The sequence below is a fragment of the Lynx rufus genome, unplaced genomic scaffold (genome assembly GCF_022079265.1).
Source record: "Lynx rufus isolate CCGP_SWC_20201006 ecotype Redwood Valley unplaced genomic scaffold, mLynRuf1.p SCAF_3, whole genome shotgun sequence".
Taxonomy (NCBI): domain Eukaryota; kingdom Metazoa; phylum Chordata; class Mammalia; order Carnivora; family Felidae; genus Lynx; species Lynx rufus.
This window is the reverse complement of record NW_025814845.1, coordinates 81,595,075-81,618,746: the sequence shown is the minus strand read 5'-3', so window position 1 is coordinate 81,618,746 and position 23,672 is coordinate 81,595,075. Positions and strand designations below refer to the sequence as shown.

The 23,672-nt window shown below is 38.9% G+C and overlaps 1 protein-coding gene across 1 annotated transcript in view; it reads left to right on the top strand.

The window, feature by feature from the left end:
• PPP3CA (protein phosphatase 3 catalytic subunit alpha) overlaps positions 1–23,672 on the top strand; it is a 326,780-nt gene that overhangs the window by 163,174 nt on the left and 139,934 nt on the right. The window contains exon 2 of the mRNA XM_047090421.1: positions 991–1,191. Within this exon, the coding sequence (XP_046946377.1) occupies positions 991–1,191 (201 nt within the window). The remainder of the gene's footprint in view (positions 1–990; positions 1,192–23,672) is intronic.

Below are 23,672 nucleotides of genomic sequence, written 5' to 3'. Positions count from 1 at the left end.
ATATGGCTATTGCATATGGCAGAGGAAAGTTTCATGAAACTGTGTTTCTGGTCCTTTGAGAGATTTCTAACAGATCTCTGAGTTGTTTTCCAGTAATGAATGCTCATGTGAAATAGACAAACAATGACAGCCTCAATGAAGGGGCTCATTGGCCATTTCTTAGAAATTTAACCTTCATGATACCGTCTCTAACCGTGGATCTTTGGATGTCCTGGCACATTGTAGGAGTTTAGTGAATATCCTCCAGCTGAATGAGTGAATGAATGTATTCACAGATGTGAAGAATGACAGTAGCTGTAAGAGAGCTTCTTAACTGTTGAGGTATGGGGGTATGGTCGAAAGAGAGAATGGTTGGTTCTGAGTCTGAGTGGTGAGTTGAATTTGTCATTATGTCATATTTCTAACTACTTGCGTCTCCTCCCTGACACCATATTGCCCTTCAGTGTTCAAGATGACCCTTTGGCACATGCACACACGGATCCTGATTTCCTGTTTAATATCAGTGCATTTATACCTTTTTGCTCTCGGATTCTTGCTCTGTTCTTAAACAGTGAGTCAATCAGTTTACTCTGAGGTGTGACTTTAGTTGGAGGGATAAATCTGGTCTGGCAGACCTTTTCCCAATGGGGAAACATCATCTCCTGGGTTAGTTATGGTTGGATATATGGAAACTATTTTCTTTTGTTGAATTGATTCTTGCCTAACAGAAACACCTCTATCTTTTTGCTTTATTAAACTTAATCAGGATCTCGTATGCAAGAGATCGGGACTGGGTGAATCAGCAAGTGATTCCTTTCAGCAATCGCATTGCATCTAGAATCAAAGAAAGAAGGCAATCTTTACTTTTTGGTAGCCTTTTGTTGTATTTTAATATGGGAACTTTGAAAACACTCCAATAAGTGGTTAGTGGTAGAGAAAGGTATTTGGCAGTTATTACTGAAACTTCTGTTGGGTTTAGCTAATGTAACAATTTGATTTTTTCCCTTTCAGCTGTCCCATTTCCTCCAAGTCACCGACTTACAGCAAAAGAAGTATTCGATAACGATGGGAAGCCTCGTGTGGATATCTTAAAGGCACATCTCATGAAGGAGGGCAGGCTGGAAGAGAGTGTTGCATTGAGAATAATAACAGAGGGGGCCTCAATTCTTCGACAGGAAAAAAATTTGCTGGATATCGATGCACCGGTCACAGGTAAGTCCTCAGGATGGAGACTGCCTGCTTATACCCATTTACTTTGTTTTTAACATCAAATCAAAGAATCCTAGATACCAATGAGTCTTCGAATACAGTATTCATCTTACCCTCCAACTGTCAAATGTGTACGTTAAGAAGCAAAGCTATTATAATTATGTCACGATATTTTTTATTTCATGTGTTAAATACCTAAAAGGTTGTGATGCTTTAAGAAGTGTTGTACAGCTCAGAGGTGATAAAGATAACACTTTATTTTAGAGGTCATCTTGTTTGTCTGTGGAAACACTAACTGGCACAGAGAACACAACATATTTGTTGGGAAAGATTAGACAAGGTACACTGAGACTTCCACAGTGGTTGAGCACATCACTGAGTTAAAGCAGTGGTTCTCAAAATGTCATGCCCCAGACTAGTGTTATCATCTCATTCCTTGGAAACTTATAAAATGTAAAGTCTTAGGCCCCACCCTGAATGACTAAATTATATTCTGTGGGGTGAGGCCACAGTCTGTTTCATCAAGTCCTCTAGAAGTCTCTGATGCACATTCAAGTTTGAGAACCGCTGAAGTTTAGGGAGCAGCCAAATTTCATGCCTTCTTAAGAGTATTTTGTGCCTAGAAAATGTCTTTACTATGTGAGTTTTTTGATGTGTTACTTCTTACAGACAAATATATATTTTGCATAAGTGTAACTTCTCTTAGTCCCTAAAAATTAAATCTTGTCAAAAAAATGTTGTATGGTGTAGAGGGTTAAATAGTAGAGACTTTTGATCTATTCTTTGTGGAGTTTGCTAAACTTGTAAGTTTTCATTTTTCGAAAAACTAAGACATTTCTTTTCTCCTTCATTATTACCATTCTGGCAAAGGAAAAACATTTAGACACAGAATACTGTCCTTTTCAAAATAAAGGGGATATTTTAAAATATTTCACTTATACTACTGATTGCCTCTTTCTTCCAAATTTGTATTACTTATGTTATCGGACTTCAATGGTATATTTGAACGTTACTGTTAAGAGAAAGACAAGGTCTCTAGAATACCAGACCAGATCTTCCTTGGTCATAATGTCCCTAATCGTTCTTATTCCAAAGAAATGGACAGTCTTGTTTCATTTTTGGTCGGCGATGCAATTAAAAAAAAAAAAATAATGTGTTTGGGGCCAGGCAACAGGAGAAATTAACTCCAATGGTTTTAGCTCCCTTTTGGCCAGTGGTGAGTAAATGAAGCCACGGGTTCACTCTGTGTGTATCCCTGTGAACCCCATTTTCTGTGTGTTAAAATGGAGTCATGCTGTATTATCTCCAACTCATAGACACTGAAAAAATGAAGACAAAACAAATGTGAACATGCTTTACTTTATTAGATACTAAAATACTGAAGTTTTTTCTTATCTAAATATTAGCTTGGAAGCCACCAGCAAAAAGCAAAAAAAAAAACAAAAAAGACAAAAAACAAAAACCCCAAACAAACCAAACAAAAAAAAAAACTACTTTAAAAATTGAATATAAATTCCCCTTATAAATTAATGATAAAATATTAGCTTTAAATGACATCTTTATCATTAAGCTTATTTGTTTTTATTAAGAAGGAATAGCTTGATATTTTACTATGAGTTTATTTTTTCTCCATTTCACATGATAATATGTGACTTGCAGTGAAGAATTCATGTTAAATTCACAAATGAGCCCAGGAGGTGATAATGGAGGTGATGATTATAACTTAAAGACACATGAAAATAGATATTTAGGGCAATGTATTTTCTGGGATGCAGTCAGCTCTTTTGTTTGATTAGGGTCTGTCCTGAAAGAACACAAAGAGAAGATTCTGGAAGAGTCAGATTTATGATGTTTTATTCTGGAAACCTTCTGGAGTCCAGGAACTAATTGCCTCCATGTTCACTATACATCACACCTGGTTGTGTTCTAGTGAGATCCTAGCTGATGGTTTGGCAAAGTTTGGGATATAGATAGGAAGACACTGGAAATCAGGACTCAATTATGTATATCTTTCCCTGAGGGAGAAAAAAACCCAAAGCTTTTTAAATAGTGATAGAGGCAGCTCTGGAGATATCACAGAATGTGTAGCACTAGTGAAATATAATCCAAGCAGGAAAAACTTTTCTCTAGAGGAGTGTTTATAGTTCATAACAAAGGCAGGATCTCAAAGAACCTCTAGTAGATTCCATTGTAGTGATCTCTTTTCCTCTTTTCTGGGAACATAAGGATATGGATCATAGTGACAAAGGAGCTAGAAAAAAAATGATTTTAACATTTGGGTAAAAGGGAAAAAGGAAAAACCTTTTGCATATAATCCACCAGAAAGCTAAATTTGTAGCTTCATTTTCCTAACCCATGAGTTTCTGAGCAAAAGCTGAAGCATGCAGAATTGCAAAATGAAAGCAGGATATACTGATCAGAGAAAATTACAATCTCTTTGTGTTTCAAGATACTTCTTACAAGAATCTGAACCAACAGTATAATATTTATTTCTGAATTTAGAATATTTGCTGCTTGGATGACTGAATCAGTAAGGTTGTACTTTATTACCAATACTAGGCTATGCAGTGAAAGGCATAGTTCACATTTAAAAATCTTCAGGATAGAGTGTTCTCTATGTAGTTCAGAGCTCCATACTTAGGAACAATGGAAAACTTAATTCAGAGGAGAGGGAAGAAGAGGAGGGGGAGAAGAAGGAAAATACAGTTAAAAGTTACAAATGAGAACCTGTGTAAAAGGGTAAGAGGAAAGAAGTGAGGACTTTTAACGTAGTGGGAAAAGCAGGAAGCCTGACAACATGGTGGTTTTCGAGCGGTGTGAGAAATAGTCTCTCGCATGCCTATGTGAGATTCCTGAAAATGGCGAGGTGAGTGAGTCCTGGTAGAAATTGACCAGTAACTTCTTACGTGGAATTCACCTTTAAGTGGAGTAGGAATGTAAGCTCTCGAAATGGAACAAATGGCAAATATTTTGTAATTATACACAAAAGCCCCTCCCCCACTTTCCCTCTAGTCTTCCCTAGTCCTAATTTTTGTTCATAAAAATGTTAGGAGAACTTTCAAATGCTAGGAGAAAAGTCGTGCTAACATCTGTGCCATGGTTTTCCCCCATTTTGAGAAAAATCTAGAAATTAGCACTCTAGTTATTTGACATCTGGACATTATTTCATTCTTGTAGCGGGTCTTTAATGTTTTAATGTACAGAGCTGCCCAAATCCCCTTCCCCCCACTTGAAGTATTTCCATAGTAATGAAAGGTTTGTATTGATTTAGGATTTTTTTTTTCTCCTTTCAAATTCTGTACCTTTTACTTTGGGGCAGAAGAACCAGGAAGCTGCCTAGTCCCAACCTGAAGCCCTCGCATGTGTCCCTCTAGAGGAGAGACAACACTGTGTACCTTGCCCTCCTGGAGGTAGATTTAGATAAACCAGTAACCTTCTCCATGAGAGTAGGGGTGACAAGTAGCCATGGGTCCCCAAACTAAACAAAGGAGGTATGAAGCATGTTTTGCTCTTTTCTGTAAACTAACTTGCCTGATTAGAATGGTAACTGTTTTAGACATTTAATTTGAAGAATGTATTTCTGTATTCAAGGCATGTTGTCAAGGAAAGTATTCCCTTCTTTGATTCTTTTTTTGAAAATTTAGTTGAATTTATCTTTGTTTATTGGTAATACACAAATGGATCATTAAAACATGTGACCAAATATCAGTGTGGCAACTTGGTATGGACTGAATGTTTGTGCCCACACCCCAATATTCAGATATTGATGCACTAATCCCCAATATGATGGCGTTTGGAGGTGGGCCGTTGGGAGGTTATTAGATTTAGATGAGGTCATGAGGGTGGAACCTCCATGATGGAATTAGTGCATATATGAGAGGAGGAAGAGACGAGAGCTCTCTCTCTCTCTCTCTCCTCCACCCGAGGATACAGTAAGAAGATGGCCTTCTGCAAACCAGAAATAGGGTCCTTACCAAACGCTGAATATATGCCATCACCGTGATCTTGGACTTTCCAGCCTCCAGAACTGTGAGAAACGTTTGTTGTTAAAGGTACGCCATCCACAGTATTCTGTTGAAGCAGCCCAGACTAAGATACAATTCATTTTGGGAATTCAATTTAATGAACATTTAGTGAGCATTTACCTTGTATAGGTGGTGTGGGTTATATACAGATGAATAAGACCTGGTCTGTGCTCTCCAGGGGCTCAGAACAGGATAACTAAACGCGATATTTTGCCCAAAGATATGCACACCAAACTGTTGGTGAAATCACAAGATACGATCCAGATTCATTTAAGCCAATTAAGAAGTATCCAGATGGATATAGTTAACTTAAATTCAAAAGTCTTCCTATCTTCTAAATGGCTAAGGTTTCCCTGAAAGAACCCACTGATTATTATATTCCATCTCTGAGTGAAAGAAACAGTTACATAGCTGAGATCCTGTCTTCATTAGGGACTGAGAATTCTTTAGAAGGTTAGGAACTATGGATGATAAGCACATGAGGTGGAGTCCTTGACCAGAATACTCAAGGTCTAGTTGGGGAGCCAGATACAAAAACAGATAATCACTAAATCATTTGTTAAGAACTGTAATGGAGGTGCCTGCAAACTCATGTGGGAATTTAGAAGAAGGAATGCAGGAAAGCCAGGAACGTTTTGACAGATTACATGATATTTGAACTGGATCACATCTGAGAAGTAAAATTTTACTACGTGAAAAAGTGAGGGAAGGGGATTCGGAGCCAAGACAACAGCGTGTTAAAGGCGCTAGTGTTTTCGGTAATGTGGTTAAGACATGTTTTTGGAGGTTTTCTGTGGGAAACCTGGGTCTCAGAAGGATGTGAGGGTGAGGGTGGGGCGAGACAGAGGTCGGAATGTCAGGTTTGGATGTGAGTCTCTCTTAGGCAGCACTGAAACATTCCGAGACTGTTGTACAGGCACCGGAGAGTCTAGGGGTCTTTGAGCAGCAAGTTACATAATCAAGTTTCATCCTGGAAGAGATGAGTGGACTAGAGAAGGAACTCGGGAGGGGCTTTGGTTAGGAACCTCTCATACTCGCCCAGGGAAACCAAGATGATGCCTTCGGCAGGGTAGGAGGGTTGGATATGATTTTGAATACAGCTCCTTTGAAAATGCTAGTTAATACTAATCTTAAAACATAGGATTAGTTTGTGCTTAAAAATCAGTATTGGTTAAAGACTTCTTGAACAGGGTAACATGGTTTATGCAAGGACCCAGTTTACTACATTTCTCCTTGGAGTTCTCATACTTTCCTGTTTTCCCTTGGACTTAGCAGAGAACAGTTTCCTCATTTAGAAAAGCAAAAGCAGACCAGAAGCCTAGGTTTTTGACGAGAGTGATTTAGAACTCATTTTCTGCTCTCTGGGCCGAGGGGAGAGGCCAGCATCAGCTGGGCAAACTGCTAATCTCTCTAGTTTGTCTGTTTCCTGCAAGGGGGGATTTGTCGCTGGGGCAGCAAAGGATTCCCTCAGTGGCTGTGCCTGCCATTTAGCATGTCAGACAGTTGCCAGGAGAACCCTCTGGCTTTGTTCCTGGATGTGAGAGTGGACCAGTGGCCAAGTTTAAGGTCATGGCATTCCTTCCCTTACAGCAGCTGACGTCAATTAGGAGAATTCCCCATGCCTTTACTCTGGGGAAAGTTAAGTGGGGATAAGAATTCAGTGTCTTTTGAGACCTAAAAGATCAGTGTTTATTCTCTTCGTACTATCATTTGTCACTATCAAAGCCTAACATGGCCTTAGTTTATATGGGGATAAAATATTATTTGTGGGGCATTTTGCCCACTTAGATTTCAGCGGCCAGAACTGAAGGGCCTTCCCTGCAGCCAGAGGCCTATTTTGGTACCCAGCCCACTGCTGGCAGTCAGCACAATTCAGCCCCAGCCTGTGGCAGTAGCCCATCAGTTTTAAGTCTTCATTCCCCTTAATTTTGATCCTTGATTAAAAAAATCTTTTTTTTTTTTAATTTTAAACATTTATTTATTATTAAGAGACAGAGAGAGACAGAGCATGAGCATGGGAGGGGCAGAGAGAGGAGGAGACACAGAATCCTAAACAGGCTGCAGGCTCTGAGCTCTCAGCACAGAGCCCGACGTGGGGCTTGAACACACAGACTGTGAGATCATGACCTGAGCCGAAGTCGGACGCTTAACTGACTGAGCCACCCAGGCGCCCCCCAAAAATCTTTTTTAATGATAATGTTGATAACAGGTCACTGCATGAGAGCCAGAGTCCTTTTCCCTGAAGTGTTTACCTCTCTGGGTTTGCAAGGTTGGTTTTAGGAAAACCATCTTAAAAATGAGAAAAGGGAGTCTCAGAAGTGTGAGTCAGGGTTCCTCAAAATCGAGGGTGGGTGAGAATCTCCTGAAGGGCTTTGTAAAACAGAGAATGCTGATCCCACCTCCAGAGTTTCTGATTTAGTAGGTTTGGAAGAGGGCTTGAGACTTCGAAGTTCTAACAGTTTCCCGGGTGCTGATGATACCCTTGATCTGGGACCACACTTTGGGAACCACTGGTTTAAGTGACTGGTCCGACGTCTCATAGCTAGTAAGCTGAAAACCTTGTTTTGAACAGGCATCCATCTACATAACTCCTGGTTAGATTTCATGATATATTATATACACTATTCTACCTCTGTGCAAGTTTCAAAACATTCAGGCATTTTCAGTTCATTTGACTAGAATTTGTTCTTGCTTATCACTGAAGAAAGCATGCTAAGAATGCTATTAAATGTTCTTGAGAAACAGAAAAAAAATGTTGATGGTTCATTAGAATTGTTTATATTTTATGTAAAAATGTATTGCTGTAGTACAAGGGGAGGAGAGGCAAAACAATAGTGCTTGGCATATTTGGGGCACAGAATTTATGCAGTTTTTCTCAGTGGAAAACCTTTGTAGTACGTTTCTTTACAAGCTCTCTGAGAGTCGACTGTGGAAGCTAAGGCTGGGACAGTTTATAAAGGAAAAAAAGAGGAAGACTGAGATCAAAAGCATCTTTAAGGGACTTGTTTGGTAATGAATACGGTATCATATGAAAAATAGCTGAGCCATAATAATTCAGCACTCCCGTGTAACAAACAAGTCAGTAATAATCTGTTAACATCAGTAAACATGTAACACCGTCCAGAGCAAGCATTTGACAGTAATTACAGTTACACGGTAATTCTCATGAACAGATATTCTGCTTTAAGATGCAGCATATCCAGTCCTTTTGAGTTTGCCAGGAATCAGTACTTGTCACAAATAGTATTTTAGCACCCTTGATAAGGCGATGTGTGTAGTTGTTTTCATGGACACATAAAAATCCCTCAAACTATTATCCTTAAAGTCTGAAACTTATCCCTGGAAATACTAATATTCTGATGGTTTGGGAGACGATTGAACTATATTCATATATTATAATCAACATTACCGTGGCTTTAAGAGAAGAGAAGGAATATTTCAAATAACACTGGAATCCTTCTAGCTAAGGGAAGAGCATTCTTCCTAGGTACCTCCAGGGAAAAATGTAGATGCTTTTCCTTTTGTCTAGCCAGATTGTATCCATATATCCAATCCCCTCTCCTGTTACATTTGCTTATTGACCTGTCCCTGATCATTGCAAACTCCATTGATTTTTACTTTCTTGTGAGCCAGTAATGTTTATAGGTTTCAATGGACATTCCCAAATACTGGTCACAGACTGGTACTGGTTTATGGCAAAGTTTTTGTTGGACCAGAGTGAAATTATCTTTTTCAATTTAGTTAGCATACTTTCTTTTTGCATATGGAACTATGGTGATAGTAGATGGTAATTGTTTTTTTATAGGCTTTTGGGGAATGAATTAATGAGTTATTTTGTGGTAAGGCTAATATTTAAGTTCTTGTTTCTTCCCAGTCACTGTTATAAACACTGTAAATCTTAGTTGTTACTCTTAGTTTTAAGTCTTAGTTTTCACACAACCCTATGAAGGAAGAAGCACTGTTATCAGCTCCATTTTACAAATGAGGAAAGTGAAACTCAGTGGAGTTGAGTATCATATCTAAGTTTACTCAGCTAAAAAGTGCCAGAACTAGTATTAAAGCCCAGACAGTTCAACTGTGTCTATTCCCATTTTATTTGGGGTAGAAGTTGACTTTCCAGGTCTGTGGAATCATTAAATCTGGAAATAATCATAGAGCGTGGCATTTAATGGTATTGTACTGATTTTTTTTTCTTTTTTATCGTTTCATGCTATTATCCCATTAAATGTTAACATCTGAGAACATAGATCTCGTGTTATGGTTTTGTGAATATTCCTCTGTTTCACAATAATTGTAATGCAAATGCACTGCTGATTTGCACGTTGTAAATTATGAAAATAATATAATGGAAAAATATAGGCACCTCTAAAACAAGAGTATGTATCCATAGATTATGTGTGCCAGTGTAATCGTTTAAATTGGCCGTTATCTTTTTATTCTGTTCTTTTCTCCCGAAGAGCTGTTTGGCTGATTTGTGTCTTAAGTGGAGGATTTTGGACACACAAGATACTGGATAAATAAAATAGATGAGCTTGTCAGAAGTAGTTTCTCTTTGAAGAATCTATGTAGTAACAGAAAAACACTATTAAATTTTGAGGCAGATGTTTTGCTACTATTTAAAATGATTGCCTTGGCCTATAAAATGTATCATTTAAAATATTAATTACTTCCATGCATTCATTCTTGCTAATGTTAAGATATACTCCCTGAGAGAAGGCCTTTCGGCAGTTTGGTCCTGGCCTGGCTCTTCTTGTGATGGGGGGTACAGATAACTTGTCCCTCTACTATTTTGTCCGGCTCTCCAACAGCATCAGGGAGTGAACATTGTCTCATGACATAACGTGAAAATCCATGGAGAGGTTTAAGACGTAAGTCAATCTTCGGAGGAGGTAAAAAAACAAAAAAACAAAAAACCAAAAAACAAAAAACAAAAAAACCCAAAAAACCTATCAAAAAAGTTCAGTGTTCATTTTTTAATATTAAACATTGAAAAAGAAATTAATATATATATATACAATCTCTAAGAAAATTACAAACTCGTACCAAGTCTCCCTCAGGTTGCTTTTATCATATGAAAATAACATTTCTGATAAAATGTATTTTGTAGAAATAGGATTTTAAAGATTATATGACAATAGAAAAAAACAACAAACCAACCCCACTCTCCAGGGAGTAATTAAATCCTTTTCAGAGATTTTTATGAAACAACATTGTATTTTAATATTCTGAACAAAACTTGAATTCCTGCTATCATTTGGTCACTTTTTGACTTCAGTTTGGTGTATTATATGCTTCTCCATAATTCCTTTCTGTTTATAGTTGATACCGTGGTCCATATATTAGCCAGTGTTAGACATAACAGCATTGTTCCATTCTGTTCCTTAAGATATTTAAGGTTTGGACACCAAGGCTTTTGAACTTCAACTTCATTAGAGTCTTATATGTAGGCGAAAAGAAATGTGACCTCTATTTTTCTTTCTTTAAGCTTTTCTTAATTTTTTTTTCTAATGCTCTCTTCTGAACTGTCTTTCCTCGTATTTGCAATGAACAAAGCCCTGTGAATTAGTAAAATTAGGATTAGTGGGAAAGACAATTGCAGGTAAAAGTGAAGGAAAGATACAATTATTAACCAAACTTTGTTTGTCTGTTACGGCTTCATTTGTAATTTTTTAAAATAAAAATTGACATTAAGGTCACCATTTTACTTACAGTGCCTTTCTCCTCAGATTCATATTCTTTGTTACATTGGCAACAGTGTTATTGTGGTGTTCTTTGGATTTTATGATTAATGTCAGACATTTTGATATTCAAAAATCGATTTGGAATTCATGAATTTCATTCCATTTCAGAAACGTAGTCATTGACTCTCACGATCTCTGCGCGTGCTGTGTGATTTGAGATGCCATCTGGTGGTATGTGTTCGATACATCTAGCTGTACTTTTCACTGCCATCAGAGCCTTTATCCTTCATTGCTTATGAAGGCGAATATTTGTTGAAATGACTTGCAAGACGTTTGTTTCCATTGCAAACAAAGGATCTTTTGTACTTTACTTTCTGTTTTCTCAAAGTAATATGCCTGTGTGCTTTGGTCTTTGTTAGCATAATCTGATTCTTCCTTAAAAAAAAAAATGACTGAAAATCAGGCTCCAATTTTAGGAACTCAATTTAGCTCACAGAAATTTGTAGATACCCAAGCATCCCCTTTAAAATCCTAATTACATATGTTTTTCATTTCATTTTCAAATGGTAAACCTGATTGAGTATTTGGATATCATGTGATGAATAGGAGATTTGCAGATCATCATAAACAGGAAACAAATCTTTCATTTAAAATTCTCTTCCTCATGTTTTAAACATTAAAGGCCAATTCCTTCAAAGGTGGACCTTGGCTTAATTTTAACTACTGCTTTCTTTGCCTTCTTCAAGAGATAAGCTGGTAATGCTTATTAAATATGTATCAAAGCTAAGTGGAAATTAGAAAGTTAATTGTCTGCACTATTGATATAAAATATCCATTCCACTTGAGAACCTGAACTAAGGAAATGTCAAAAAGCATGATATATATAGTTTAGACTCTTTCAGGTGATTTGTGGCTGGTTAGCTTAGTACATTGAGACCATGGCAGCAGTGAGGCAATTTATAGATTCTTTTCTCTCCGTGGGCTGTTCAGCATTCTCAGATTTTACTCAAATTTCTGGTCCAGCCAGTTTATCTGAGAAAAACAAAAAACAAAACAAAACAAAACAAGAAAGACAGAGGAAAAAAAAATGGAATGAGAAGAGGTGAGAGAAGGAGGTGTGATTTCATCTCTGTTGTGCCAATCACCTGGGACACATTTAATGATGGTGCCATTGAGTAATGACCACGTGACAGTAGCTTAACTTTCACCCTATGTGGCACCAGGGTTAAAGATCATGGATCTCTAGATTCACATTCTGGATCCGCAACTTTCTAGCTGTTGCAGCTTCTCGGCAGCTTTTTCTCACCTCTGTAAACCTCAGCTTCCTGATCTTGGAAGAGATGAGGTGTTAGTCTCAAGCCTGTCGCTCCGACAAAGTAGATTGCTGCAGCCACAACCTCAGACCAAGTGCCTGATACATAGTAGCTGCCTTGTTATTATTGCCAGCCCCGTCTTTGTCATGGCTGCTTTTGTTGGTAGGTAGCTAATATTCCAGTTATCAGTTCTATTCTGTTATTTGGAGGTTAGAGGCACAGAGAGCTTTTAACTATGAATCTGGATATTCTAGCAGACATCACACTTCCCCTTGCATGGAAGAAGTAAATATTGAGGGGGCTGTGTTATGAATGAGGAGGCAGAAGGTTCTCGTGCCAGCAGCTCTCCACTGCTCATCCTTTCTAAACTGCAAATTAATTTTAATTTTAATTAAAGGAAAATAAATTTTGGATTCATGGACATGTTTCATGCAGTTGGTACCTCAGTTAGAAAGAGGGAATGAAGGGGCCCCTGGCTAGCTCAGTGGGAAGAGCATGTGACTCTGGCTCTCAGCGTCATGAGTTCAAGCCCCATGTTGGCTCTAAGGATCACTAAAAAAATAAATAAACTTTATTAAAAAAAAAAAGAGGGAATGAAAAAATTGTTTTAAATTATTTTTTAACGTTTATTTATTTTTGAGAGAGAGAGACAGACAGAACACGAGCGGGGTAGGGGCAGAAAGAAAGGGAGACACAGAATCCAAAGTAGGTTCAAGGCTCGGAGCTGTCAGCACAGAGCCTGACACGGGGCTCAAACCCATGAACCGTGAGATCATGACCTGAGCCAAAGTCCGACACTTAACTGACTGAGCCACCCAGGTGCCTCCAAAATTTTTAAATGAAACCTGAAGTATGAGCTATTAAGATGTCTTTTAAAATTGAAAATAATTCAAATGTGGGAGGGTGGGCCTTGTTCAGCTACCCCATGTCAAGTGATAATTCTCCATTTTTGACAGCTGAGTATCATTCTGACTGAAACATATTTTCATTTCAAATTTGGGTGATTGAGTTTTTAAATAACAGTTCATGGAACTACCAAAAAAGGGTACATTATCTAGATTTTTTTTTTTTTACATTTCCTATATAATGTGTAACTGTGAAGTTGCTTTCTGATATTTAAATCAGGTCAATTTGACCATTTCCAGTGATTTTTTTTTTCCTCTACTGGCCACCCTAGGGCCAAAAATCACTGATAAATGGTATTTGTCTATTGTGTAAGGCAATGTATGTTACACATTAGACAAATGCCATACATTGACACATTAAGATGATTCATATATTTTTAAGGTTTCTATTTATTGGGCATTTACCCTGATACAAACCCTGTGCTAAATACATACATACAAAGGTGTCCAATTGTCCCTAGCTTCAAGTTGCAAATCCTAAGATGGTTTAGAAAGTCTTGAATGTTCCACTGTCTATAAACATCTTCATTCTCATCCTATACCTGTTTCCCTCATTATCGCTTTATTTTCTGTGTCTTATCTACACTGGCATTCTTTCAGTTCAGCTCCTTTCAGGCCCTTGAATGTGCCATCTTCCCTTTCAATAAGAGACTTGGCATGTGCTTGCTGTTCGTTCTTTCTGGAATATCCCTCACCCCTATACATATATCCAATAATCTTAAATAATCAGATTTCAGCTAAAATGTCACTTTATTAGTCTTCAGGGAATCCTTCCCTGACTAACCCATATAAGTACAGTACACTTTTGCTTCAAAATATTTATCGTAATGATATTATGTTATTTGTGTGATCATTGTATTAAGGTTTGTCTTCCTCACTAGACTATCAATTTCAGGAGAGCCAACCCTTTGTCAGCCTTTGCCTACTATTTTATCCTTACCACATCACATAGTGACTGCCTCATGGTGGGCATTCATTAATATTTGTTATGATAATGCGTGCATTATCTCAATTAATAATGTCTATTAATATTCCTTATAACCACAGTATGCATCAAAGAGAACCAGAGCCAAGCATCAGTTTAGTGGTAAAAAACGGATTTTGTTCCTAATCTATTGCAGAGAGGAAAAGAGACTGGTAGAGAGCTGAACTCAGCTGAGAATACAAGGACAAGTGGGGATTGATGGCCAAAAAGCAAGGCAAGGAGGTCTGTGGATGGAAAATTACTAACAGGAGATATCAAGGGTAGGCAGATTCTTGCTGAAGGCAGGCCACGGTGATCAGCTATCAAGGATAAGGGGATTCTTGCTACCACTGGACTGGCAAGCTAAAGACAGGGTCCAAAGGATGAGGCCTGGATGAGAAGAGGGCTCAGAGGAGCCTGTCTAAAGTTTGATCAGAGAGTCTTTGTCAGTCCCTCCTCTAATTCGAGGAAAGCGGATGCATTCTTTTTGTCTCTGAACAACAGAAGTCCATTTTTCATTTGGTCACCTTTTGTTCATTAAGGACCAGCTGAATCATCTGTTGAGATGTGGTGACAATTGCTCTACTTTATAACCCAGAGACATTTGGTAAGAGAAATACCTAGGAAGATAAGCAGAGAGATAGAAATTAGAGGCCGAATCAATCTATATACCCAACTTCATAGGCCCTCATAGATCCACCAGAAGTCCTAGAATCTGTCATCTTTCCTCAGTGGTGTCAGCACTGTGGCGGTAATGCAAAAAATTTCTTCGTTCACCTCTCGAACCTTCCTAGTTAAGACAAAGACATGAGTTGGACTAGGGGGACAAAAGTGCAGTAGTCAGTTCCCTCTGTGTCCAGAGTGATGTAATCATAGAGAAGAGTGTATTGAGTTGCTTATAAGTGTCAAGTCATAGATTCAAGGTCAGTAGTGATATTGTCCAGGAACAAGGTGAAGTTTTTCAGCAATGAATAGATGACTCTATTATTGAATCAAACTTCTTCAGCCAAGCAATAGATTCTTTGGAGTGGTATCCAAAAGATGACAAACCTTTCCCAAAAAGTAATGAGGTTATGGATGGAACTTAGGTCCAATTCTACAAATATTTTTTTTTTTTAAACCCTTCCCCAGGAACTGAGATTACCTACAAGGGAGCCTGTGATGTGTTGGGCACTTTTTCAGTTTCTACAGTGAGAAAGAAGTGAACTGGAGTGGGTGATTATTTTAGAGATAGTTCAAGAAAGGAAGAAAATTGTGGAGGATTGGAGTCTGATGAAGAGACTGGGAAATTGGCAGGTCAGCAAGATCCCGTCCAGTTGGCTGGTGGCAGCCAACAGGCTTGGGTTCCACAGACCAAGTAAGAATCATCAGGAATTAGCCACGAGTCGTAGAAGTAATTATCTCTTAGCTGAGGGTGCCTAAAGAATGCAAATTTTGAGGGCGAGGACAAGATTTGTCAGAGATCGTTCATGTGTAGTTGGGTTGAGACCGAGGAATTAGGCCAGGAAGGCTAACGGAGACATTTCTGTTGACATGAGAGATGTCGGAGGGACGGGTAGCAGCTCGGGAGCCTTATCTTGCATTTGGTGATGGCTGGGTGAGTGTAATGAGAAATGCTCATTTCAAGAAAGGAGCTAGTTGTAAAATTATGATGGAAACAGACATGACCCTTGCCAAGATAGACTGGAATGGGTTTGGGCGTTGACTCATGATGGGTGATTGTCCAGTTAAAATAATGGAGGGAAAGAGAAGAAGAGTTATGGCAGAGAAAGCATTATGATTGATCAAAGGAATCAGGAAGAGTCAGATTTGCCCACTGAAAAGGGAGCAGGGTACCAACAGTCCAGCCAGTAGAGGTCAATCGGAGACAGTGTGACTGTATGTGTCTGGTGGGAATAAATTATTTTATGAGTCATTAAGGATCATAATTTTAAACAAATTTTTAAAACACACATTAGGTTCCTTTCTGGGCATATTTTGATTTTCTGTTTAAGACCTAACGCTAAGGCTGTGGAATATTCACCATCCTACTGGCACAAAATAGAATTTGCATAGAAGTAAAACTGAAATGGAGCACGATGTGTTTGTCCTTGAGTTCTAGGTTTTTTCAAGTAGCATCTACATTCTGTATGTAATGGGAATGCTGTCAGGATAAGACTCTGCCTCCTAGCGGACAGATCATTGGCCTGAGAATGAAACAGACATGTTTTAATCCTGCCGCTGACACATTACCTAACATCTCTCTCTCTCCTTTTACTCATCTTGCAAATGGTTGAAATGATTTCTACCTTACATTCCTGTGAGACTTGAGGCCATGTATGAAAAGTTCCTCACACAACACCTGACTTGTAGTAGGAACTCAGTGAATGATAATTATCATTTATTACCATTAACACCGATGCATATGCACTCGTCCCCCCAAACCTTCTGTACGTGGATAGATAACGATGCTTATATTTAGTAAGAAAAGAAAAATTGTGTTTCTCCGTATGTAGCAGCCTACGCTGAACAATGGTAGTCATGATTGTAGGGAGTGTGTTAATTGTCTGCTAAATGTAACGGTTATTTTTGGTAAGAAACATCAAACATTTGCTGATTTATTCAGCGCTTACTTCATATTTGTCCTTTTGGTGCAAATCAGAATTCATTAAAAGAATTTATGATGGAAAATTCAAAAATCCAACTCAGGATTTATATAAACTCGCCTTATGTCGTTGGGTCTTTTGGTGTACTTTTTTATCCTCCGAATTCCACTTTTCATCTGATTCACATAGGGTTACTTGACGTGCATTTTAGTTCCAAGTAGAAGGGTAGTTGTTTTGTTTAGCATCTTCTTGTCATTACTATACTAAAAGAATACCCTTTTCTGAGAGTAGCAGGAAAAGGAAGATAAAAATGATGATACTGGTGAAAACTATTGTCTAAAAGCTGTGAGAAAGAGTGCAGAGCGTGAATCAGGAATCCAGGGAGATGGTGCCAGTTCTGACAATGATTTCTTCCTGCAATTCATGAGAAGATTATTCGCAGTGATCTCAAAGCCCTTTTTAGTGTTGACTCTGTGAGTGTGTTTCTTACTCAAAGTACATACATAGTGCATAACTTCAAAGTGACTATCTTGATCAGATACTTCATTAACCTTATCAGGGTTTCCTCTTGCCACCCTTTCAAAACATCTCTGTGTCAAAGCAACAGATAACCTCCACTTTTGTTATTGTGTGATTTCACTTTCCACCATACGATGGTTTCCTGAACGTTTCAGAACGACTGGTTTTATTTTTGTGAGTTCTTCAATATCCAGAATGACTTCTGTCATGGACAAAATAATCTGTGTTATTATAGCTAAAGCCTCCCTGCCCTTCCCCATGTTGTGTTTCTTTTTATTTTAAAATATAGAAGGGCTGTTTCACCAAAGTACTTTTTCTTCTTTAAGTATATTCTTTTTTATATTTCTCTAATATAAACAATAAGAATATCAGCTGCTTTTTAATTGGAATGGTTTTATGGTAACTATATAAAGAAAAGCATTGTGAAAAGGGAAAGGATTTGTGAATTTTAAGTGATCTATTCTGATATGTCACTATGACATAATGAGATATATATATTTGGTTCCCACCCCCAGTTTCTGACACAGAGCTCCTAAAACCCATGTGACTTTCTGAGTCATGGGTTATAGGAGCATCTCACACAGCACCACTAAATACTTTGGAGTTTCCTGGGTGATAGGGGCATCTTTTGTTCTAATGAGGCAACTCTAAGTGGGCTCCTGGAGGGATTCAGGGTGGGGACCAGTCACCAGAAAGAGCAAGCCATGATTGGAAGCTTGGAACTTTCAGCTCACCCTCCACCTTCTAGAAGGGGAGCGAGACAAGAGATTGAGCTAATAATCTATCATGCCTGTGTGATGAAACCTCCATAAACATGTCTAAATTATGGGGTTTGGAGAGCTTCTGAGTTTGCGAACATATCTATGTGCCAAGAGGGTGATGCACCCCAGCTCTACAAGAAAGGAAGCTCCTGCTCATATATCTGATTGCTGGCCATAACCATCCCTATGATTAAATCCTTGACTTTGAAAACATACTTGCATTTTTGTTCCTGTGATTATTTTCCTGCTGTGAGTAGTCATCTTAATTTTGTTTTTGGAAGAGATTGAGAGAGAACTTCAGCTACCAGCCTCACAGATCAGGAAACTGAAGGGCACTAGTCTGCCAAGGTCACTCATTGCTGGTTAGTGTGAGTCAAGCCCAGAATCCCGGTCCCTCCTCAATGTCCCACTGCCCTTCTTTGTTCTGTCACCTGTTTGTTTCTGAACAACAGTGTGTAGAACAGTGATGGTTTTACTTCTGGATCATGTCAACGTTACCTTTGCGGTTTAGTGTCTTTTGCCTTTATTAGAATTTAATGTATGTTTATATACATTGAAAGTGTTTATGGGGTGCCTGGGTGGCTCAGTCAGTTAAGCGTCTGACTTTGACTCAGGTCATGATCTCATGGTTCACAAGTTTGAGCCCCACGTCGGGCTCTGTGCTGACAGCTCAGAGCCTGGAGCCTGCTTCGGATTCTGTGTCTCCCTCTCTCTCTGCCCCTCCCCTGCTCGTGCTCTGTCTCTGTCTCTCTCAAAAATAAAGATTAAAAAAAAACCTTAATTATAGAGTGTTTTAACAGCTGTTCTTCAGTGTTCAATTTGAGTTTTTCTACTCTAACCTAGCCTGTAGATCACACATTAACTCACTTTTCCCTACTAACCCTTAACTAGAGTAAGCCCTTAATGTCCTTCTCGTTTTGTCCTTGACCTGGAGTTTTCTTCTGCTTCTTACATCATAGCTGGCAGCAGGACACAGGTAATGACCTGCGAGGTGTGATGTTTGTCCATTCCATGACTATCCTTGTTTAACGGCTGGAAATGTTTCCCTCATCTTCCCTCATAATTACCTTTAAATGTCTTTAGATTTGAGAAAGCTGGGTTTTGTGGAGGCCACATAATGCTAATGGGAGACTACCACAGGTCTCCATTCTCTATTTCCTGTGGAAAGTGGAATAAAATAGAATGTTTCAGTTTCCCAAACTTTCTTCACTGTGTGGTAGAATCAACCTTGTTCATTATATCTGTGCCTAAGAGCGAACAACATTCTGCCCCTCTCCTTGCCGAGGTTCCTTCCTGGCTGTCTCTCTCACTCTGAAGATAGAAAATAGAAGGCGTTTCATACACCGAAGACCATTACTTCCCAGTTTCGTTTTTGCCATCCAGCATTCAGGGCAGATCCAGGCATATGCATCTTTTAATATTGTGTACAGCTGCAGAATTACAAAGTACTCGATGTGTGTGTGTCATAGACAGCTTTAACTCTCTTTGGGCTCCTTAGAGACTTCTTTAGCAAATACTCAAATAGAATCATAAAGAAAGAACTAAATCTGGAAAGAACATTAGGGACAAAAACAACTCAAGGAGTGTGGTGGGAAAAATGGCGGACTTGTCAGTAATCAGCTGGAGTAACCTTGGAGCAAGTCGCCTCAACCGCTGCGTGTCAGTTTTCTCATTGAGAAAATGAGCCAGACAGCAAGGTGCAGGAATTATCTGGACACCACTTCTTTTATTCACTGAAAATTGGTTATTACGGTTTTCGCAGGAGTTTGCCACAGATGGGCTCCCGAATCCCAATTTTAGCCATCACCTCAAGGGCTCCCTTTATTTCTCAGAAGGAAGGCTTTCATCCTCTGTAGGCCCCTGCTGATTTGTACAGCTTCGAAAACCAGGGGAGCCTCGGTCCAGCTTCTCCTCAGAGTTTATTTCCTGTCTTCAGGCTATGTTTTCATCTTCGCTACCAGGGCATCCCCATCTCCTTTTTTCCCCATCATTATGGATTTCTTAGATCTTTTTCATGTCTCCCAATACTTTCCAGGGCTTTAAATCTCACCCTAGCCCTCCACTCCCATTTCACAAGTATATCCCTTTTGCAGGCAGGCAGGCGGGCCACCGGATGCCTGATTCAAATCCCAGCCCTTTCACCTCTCAGCCCTGTGACCGGTCAGGTTACTTACACTAGGTGGTTCAGTGTGGAGCTCACAGAATTGTTGTGGGGATTAAGTGAATTAGTATCTGTAAAGCTCTTAAAGCACTGTCTGCCACATGGTAAGTGCTGTGTGATTGCTGGCTATTATAATATGACTGCTGACCATGTGCCCTCCCCGGCTCCCACCTCGGTATTCTTCTTGGCCGGCTGAGGGTCTCATCTTCCCCGGACCAAGAATGCGTGTCTGTTTATGTTATTTTAGATCAAGAAGTACACACTAGCTGGCACCCATCGGCTTCCCTTACAGACTTTCAGATTATGTCTAATCTCATATTTAGATTTGAGCACACAGACTTTATGTTCCTCTAGACCTAGAAGTCATTCTTATAATAAATTCTGGTTTTCATGTGTTGTTGGAAAGATAGGCTGTACTTAATTCCAGAAAATGCTTTAGAAAAAGTTTAAGCCAAATCTCAAGAATACATAGATACCAAAGGATATTTAAGTTTCTTGCTTAAAAAACTTTAGTCTCTGTTGACTTTTAATTTTGTGAAATCTTAATGGAAAAGGTTAATCACCAGATAATCTGGTTGCTTCCCTTTCTTGAAAAGAAGTCTTCCAGGTTCATGTTTTAAAAGAGCTAATATTAAACAAGGAATATGGAAGAAGCCAATCTTATTGATAAAAGCGTAAGTATTTAATAGAACCATAAAGTATCAAAAACGCTTAAAAACTTAGAGATTGTTGAATTTAGTGATTTCCAGACTACTTGCTAACCACCCAAGTCTTTTTGAACGAACTATTATGCAAACCTTCAAATACAAACAGAAAGGCCCTGCCTAACAAAAAAGATGATGCCTCCCTTCCCTGTGACCAAAGATCATACAGAAACAGAGCTGAGAAATGTCAGCTCAGCTAACTTTCTCCTTTGACCCTGGAAGAAACTGAGGTTCAGAGAGGTTTGCTTCATTACACGGACATTCAGCTGGTTAACGGATGGACTGGAAGTAGAAATCAGCTGCCTGAACTCCTACGTAAGCTTGATTTCCATACTTCATTCCACTTTTTACCCTACAAAATTATTGTCACAGTTATTTATAATTATTTGGAATGTGATGTGTTTAACAGCTGGGACTTTGGGTTTGGATTGATCTAGGTTCAAATTCCGGATCTGCCCATTCTGTCACTTAAACGGCTTAAAAGTCTCTGTACCGTATCTTACAGATAAGATTTTCTTCCTGTAAAGTAGGAATGATGGTAATGGCGTATACCTCAATGGGTTTTTGTAATGCTATCCCATCAGTAAGTGTTACCTATTCTTAGCATTGATACGGTCATTGTCAATATTCTTATATTCAGTTAGCTAGCTATTAAATCTGAAATTGCTTTGATTGAAAAATTAAAATTAAGCTCAGTTAAGTTAAAGTGAATTGGATGAAAAGCCTCTTCGAATGGTTCTTTAAAACTTATGTTCATAGAGGGTTATCTTCTTCATCTGTATTTCTATAACTGTATCTGTATCTATATTAGTATCTCCCTGGATTTTTATCTCTATACATTCTGACATCGCTGCCTTTTCTGGTGTTTAAGAGTAAGTGTGTGGGGTAAATATAACAATGTTGTTTTTCAGCTGTTGATAAAAATGTAGAATGTTGAAGCTGTATATAACTGTGGAAATCACTTAGTGTTTCATTTTACTGTTGCAAAAAATATGCCCACTAAAATTTGGATTTTTTCCCTTAGCACATCAGGTTTCAAAAATCCTGTACATCCGAGCACTGCCTTCTCCCTCCCACCACAGGCTAAATAAACACTCTGCCCACCACACATCCATGTATTACTCATAGCAATGTAGCTCAGCCTATAAGACATTTTTCTTTTTCTTTTCTTTTCTTTTTTTTTGTAGGACATTTTCACATAACACCTACCATCACCCCACCTGACCCCCACAACAAATGAATGAATGAATGGATGGATGGAGGGATGAATGAATGAATGAATGAATGAAATAACACCCAACAAAGAAAAGCTCTGTTTCATTAATCCCGAAAAGCCATTGTTAGGGCCCAGGATCCAACCTCAACATCTCCCATGTTGTTGCCCTGGTCTCCTATACTAAGGGGACAAATGTGGCAGTAGACAGGAGGCTGAGAGGGAGAGGTGGGTGTTTAGAGTTCAGTGTGTCTATGGATTATCACAGATCTGGGGATGCTGATTTTACACATCCAGGTAACGATGCCTCAGCACAAAGGAATCTAATGTATGGCTATGTGGCGAATTGATTTTATTCATCTGAATGGTGATGATAAAGCAGTGCAGCAATTTCGTAAACCTTTTATTTTATAAGATCATTATGAAATGTATTAAAGTGATGCGACAGTTTTTACGAAGAAGGAGAACTTAGAGTCGTATGTTTAATATGTCTTGTGGGAATGAGAACGTAAATGAACTCTTGGTTAAGTTAGCGTCTGTCCTGATTTAAAAATTAAATCTGCCCCCCCCCAACTTTGCATTAGCGAACTAGGTGATTTCATGGAAGTAGGTCTGAGCCTCTGAAGAGTTACTGTTGAAGAGTTCACATGGCTTAGAAAGAATCTGAAATGGGGAAGGGAGACAGTCCCTTTCAAGATTTTAAAGGGAAGGAAAAGTGGGAATGACATTTTAGGGATATTTGGTCACAGGGGAACTGTGACTAATAGTGTGTTAGTCACAACACTAGGCACTCTTATACATGTTTTCATATTTAAGACCTTTAATGGCACTGCAATTTAGCAATAAATTCAGTGCTGATTCCATAGCAGAAACTATTGTAAGTGCTTGGGATATGTCTGTGAATAAAAGACAAGATCGAAGTATAGCTCTCTTTATAAATGACAGAGCTGAAGCTCAAGGATGTTAAGCAAGCTTGCCTAAAGCCACCATAGAAGTGTCCTAAATGGGGAGGGCACCTGCATGGGTCAGTCGGTCAAGCATCTGACTCTTGATTTTGGCAGTAGTCATGATCTCACGGTTTGTGGGATCAAGTCCCATGTCAGGCTCTGCGCTGACAGCAGGATCCTACTTGGGATTCTCTCTCTCCCTCTGTCTCTGTCCATCCCCAACTCATGCTTTCTCTTTCTCTCTCAAAACAAATAAAATAAACATTAAAAAAAAAAAGAAGTGTCAGAAACAGGATTTGAACACAGGTCTCGATTCCACAGCTCAAGCCTCAGGAATATGGCACGAATTCCTAGGCATACTCCTGTTGAGTCTTTTTGCCTTCCAAATACGGTTGATAAAACCTGTGCTGCCCATCCCCTGGGCTTATTGTGAGAATCAAGTGGTCTTCTGGATGTGGTGGATTTCAGTCTCTCTCTTTCCGTCTCCTACTGCTCTCTATTGATAGTTGGGTAGAGTATTATTAACATTCTGGGTTAAGTCTGTTTACAAGTATGACTTCTCCAGTGGAAAATGTACATCTGCATTCCACAAACTGTCACTCATTCATATAGTCAGTCATTTGGTCAGCAAATATTTACCGAGTGCTGCCATGCATTAGGCACTGGACATAAATATGTCTCACCTAAATGAGACACGTCTATTTCC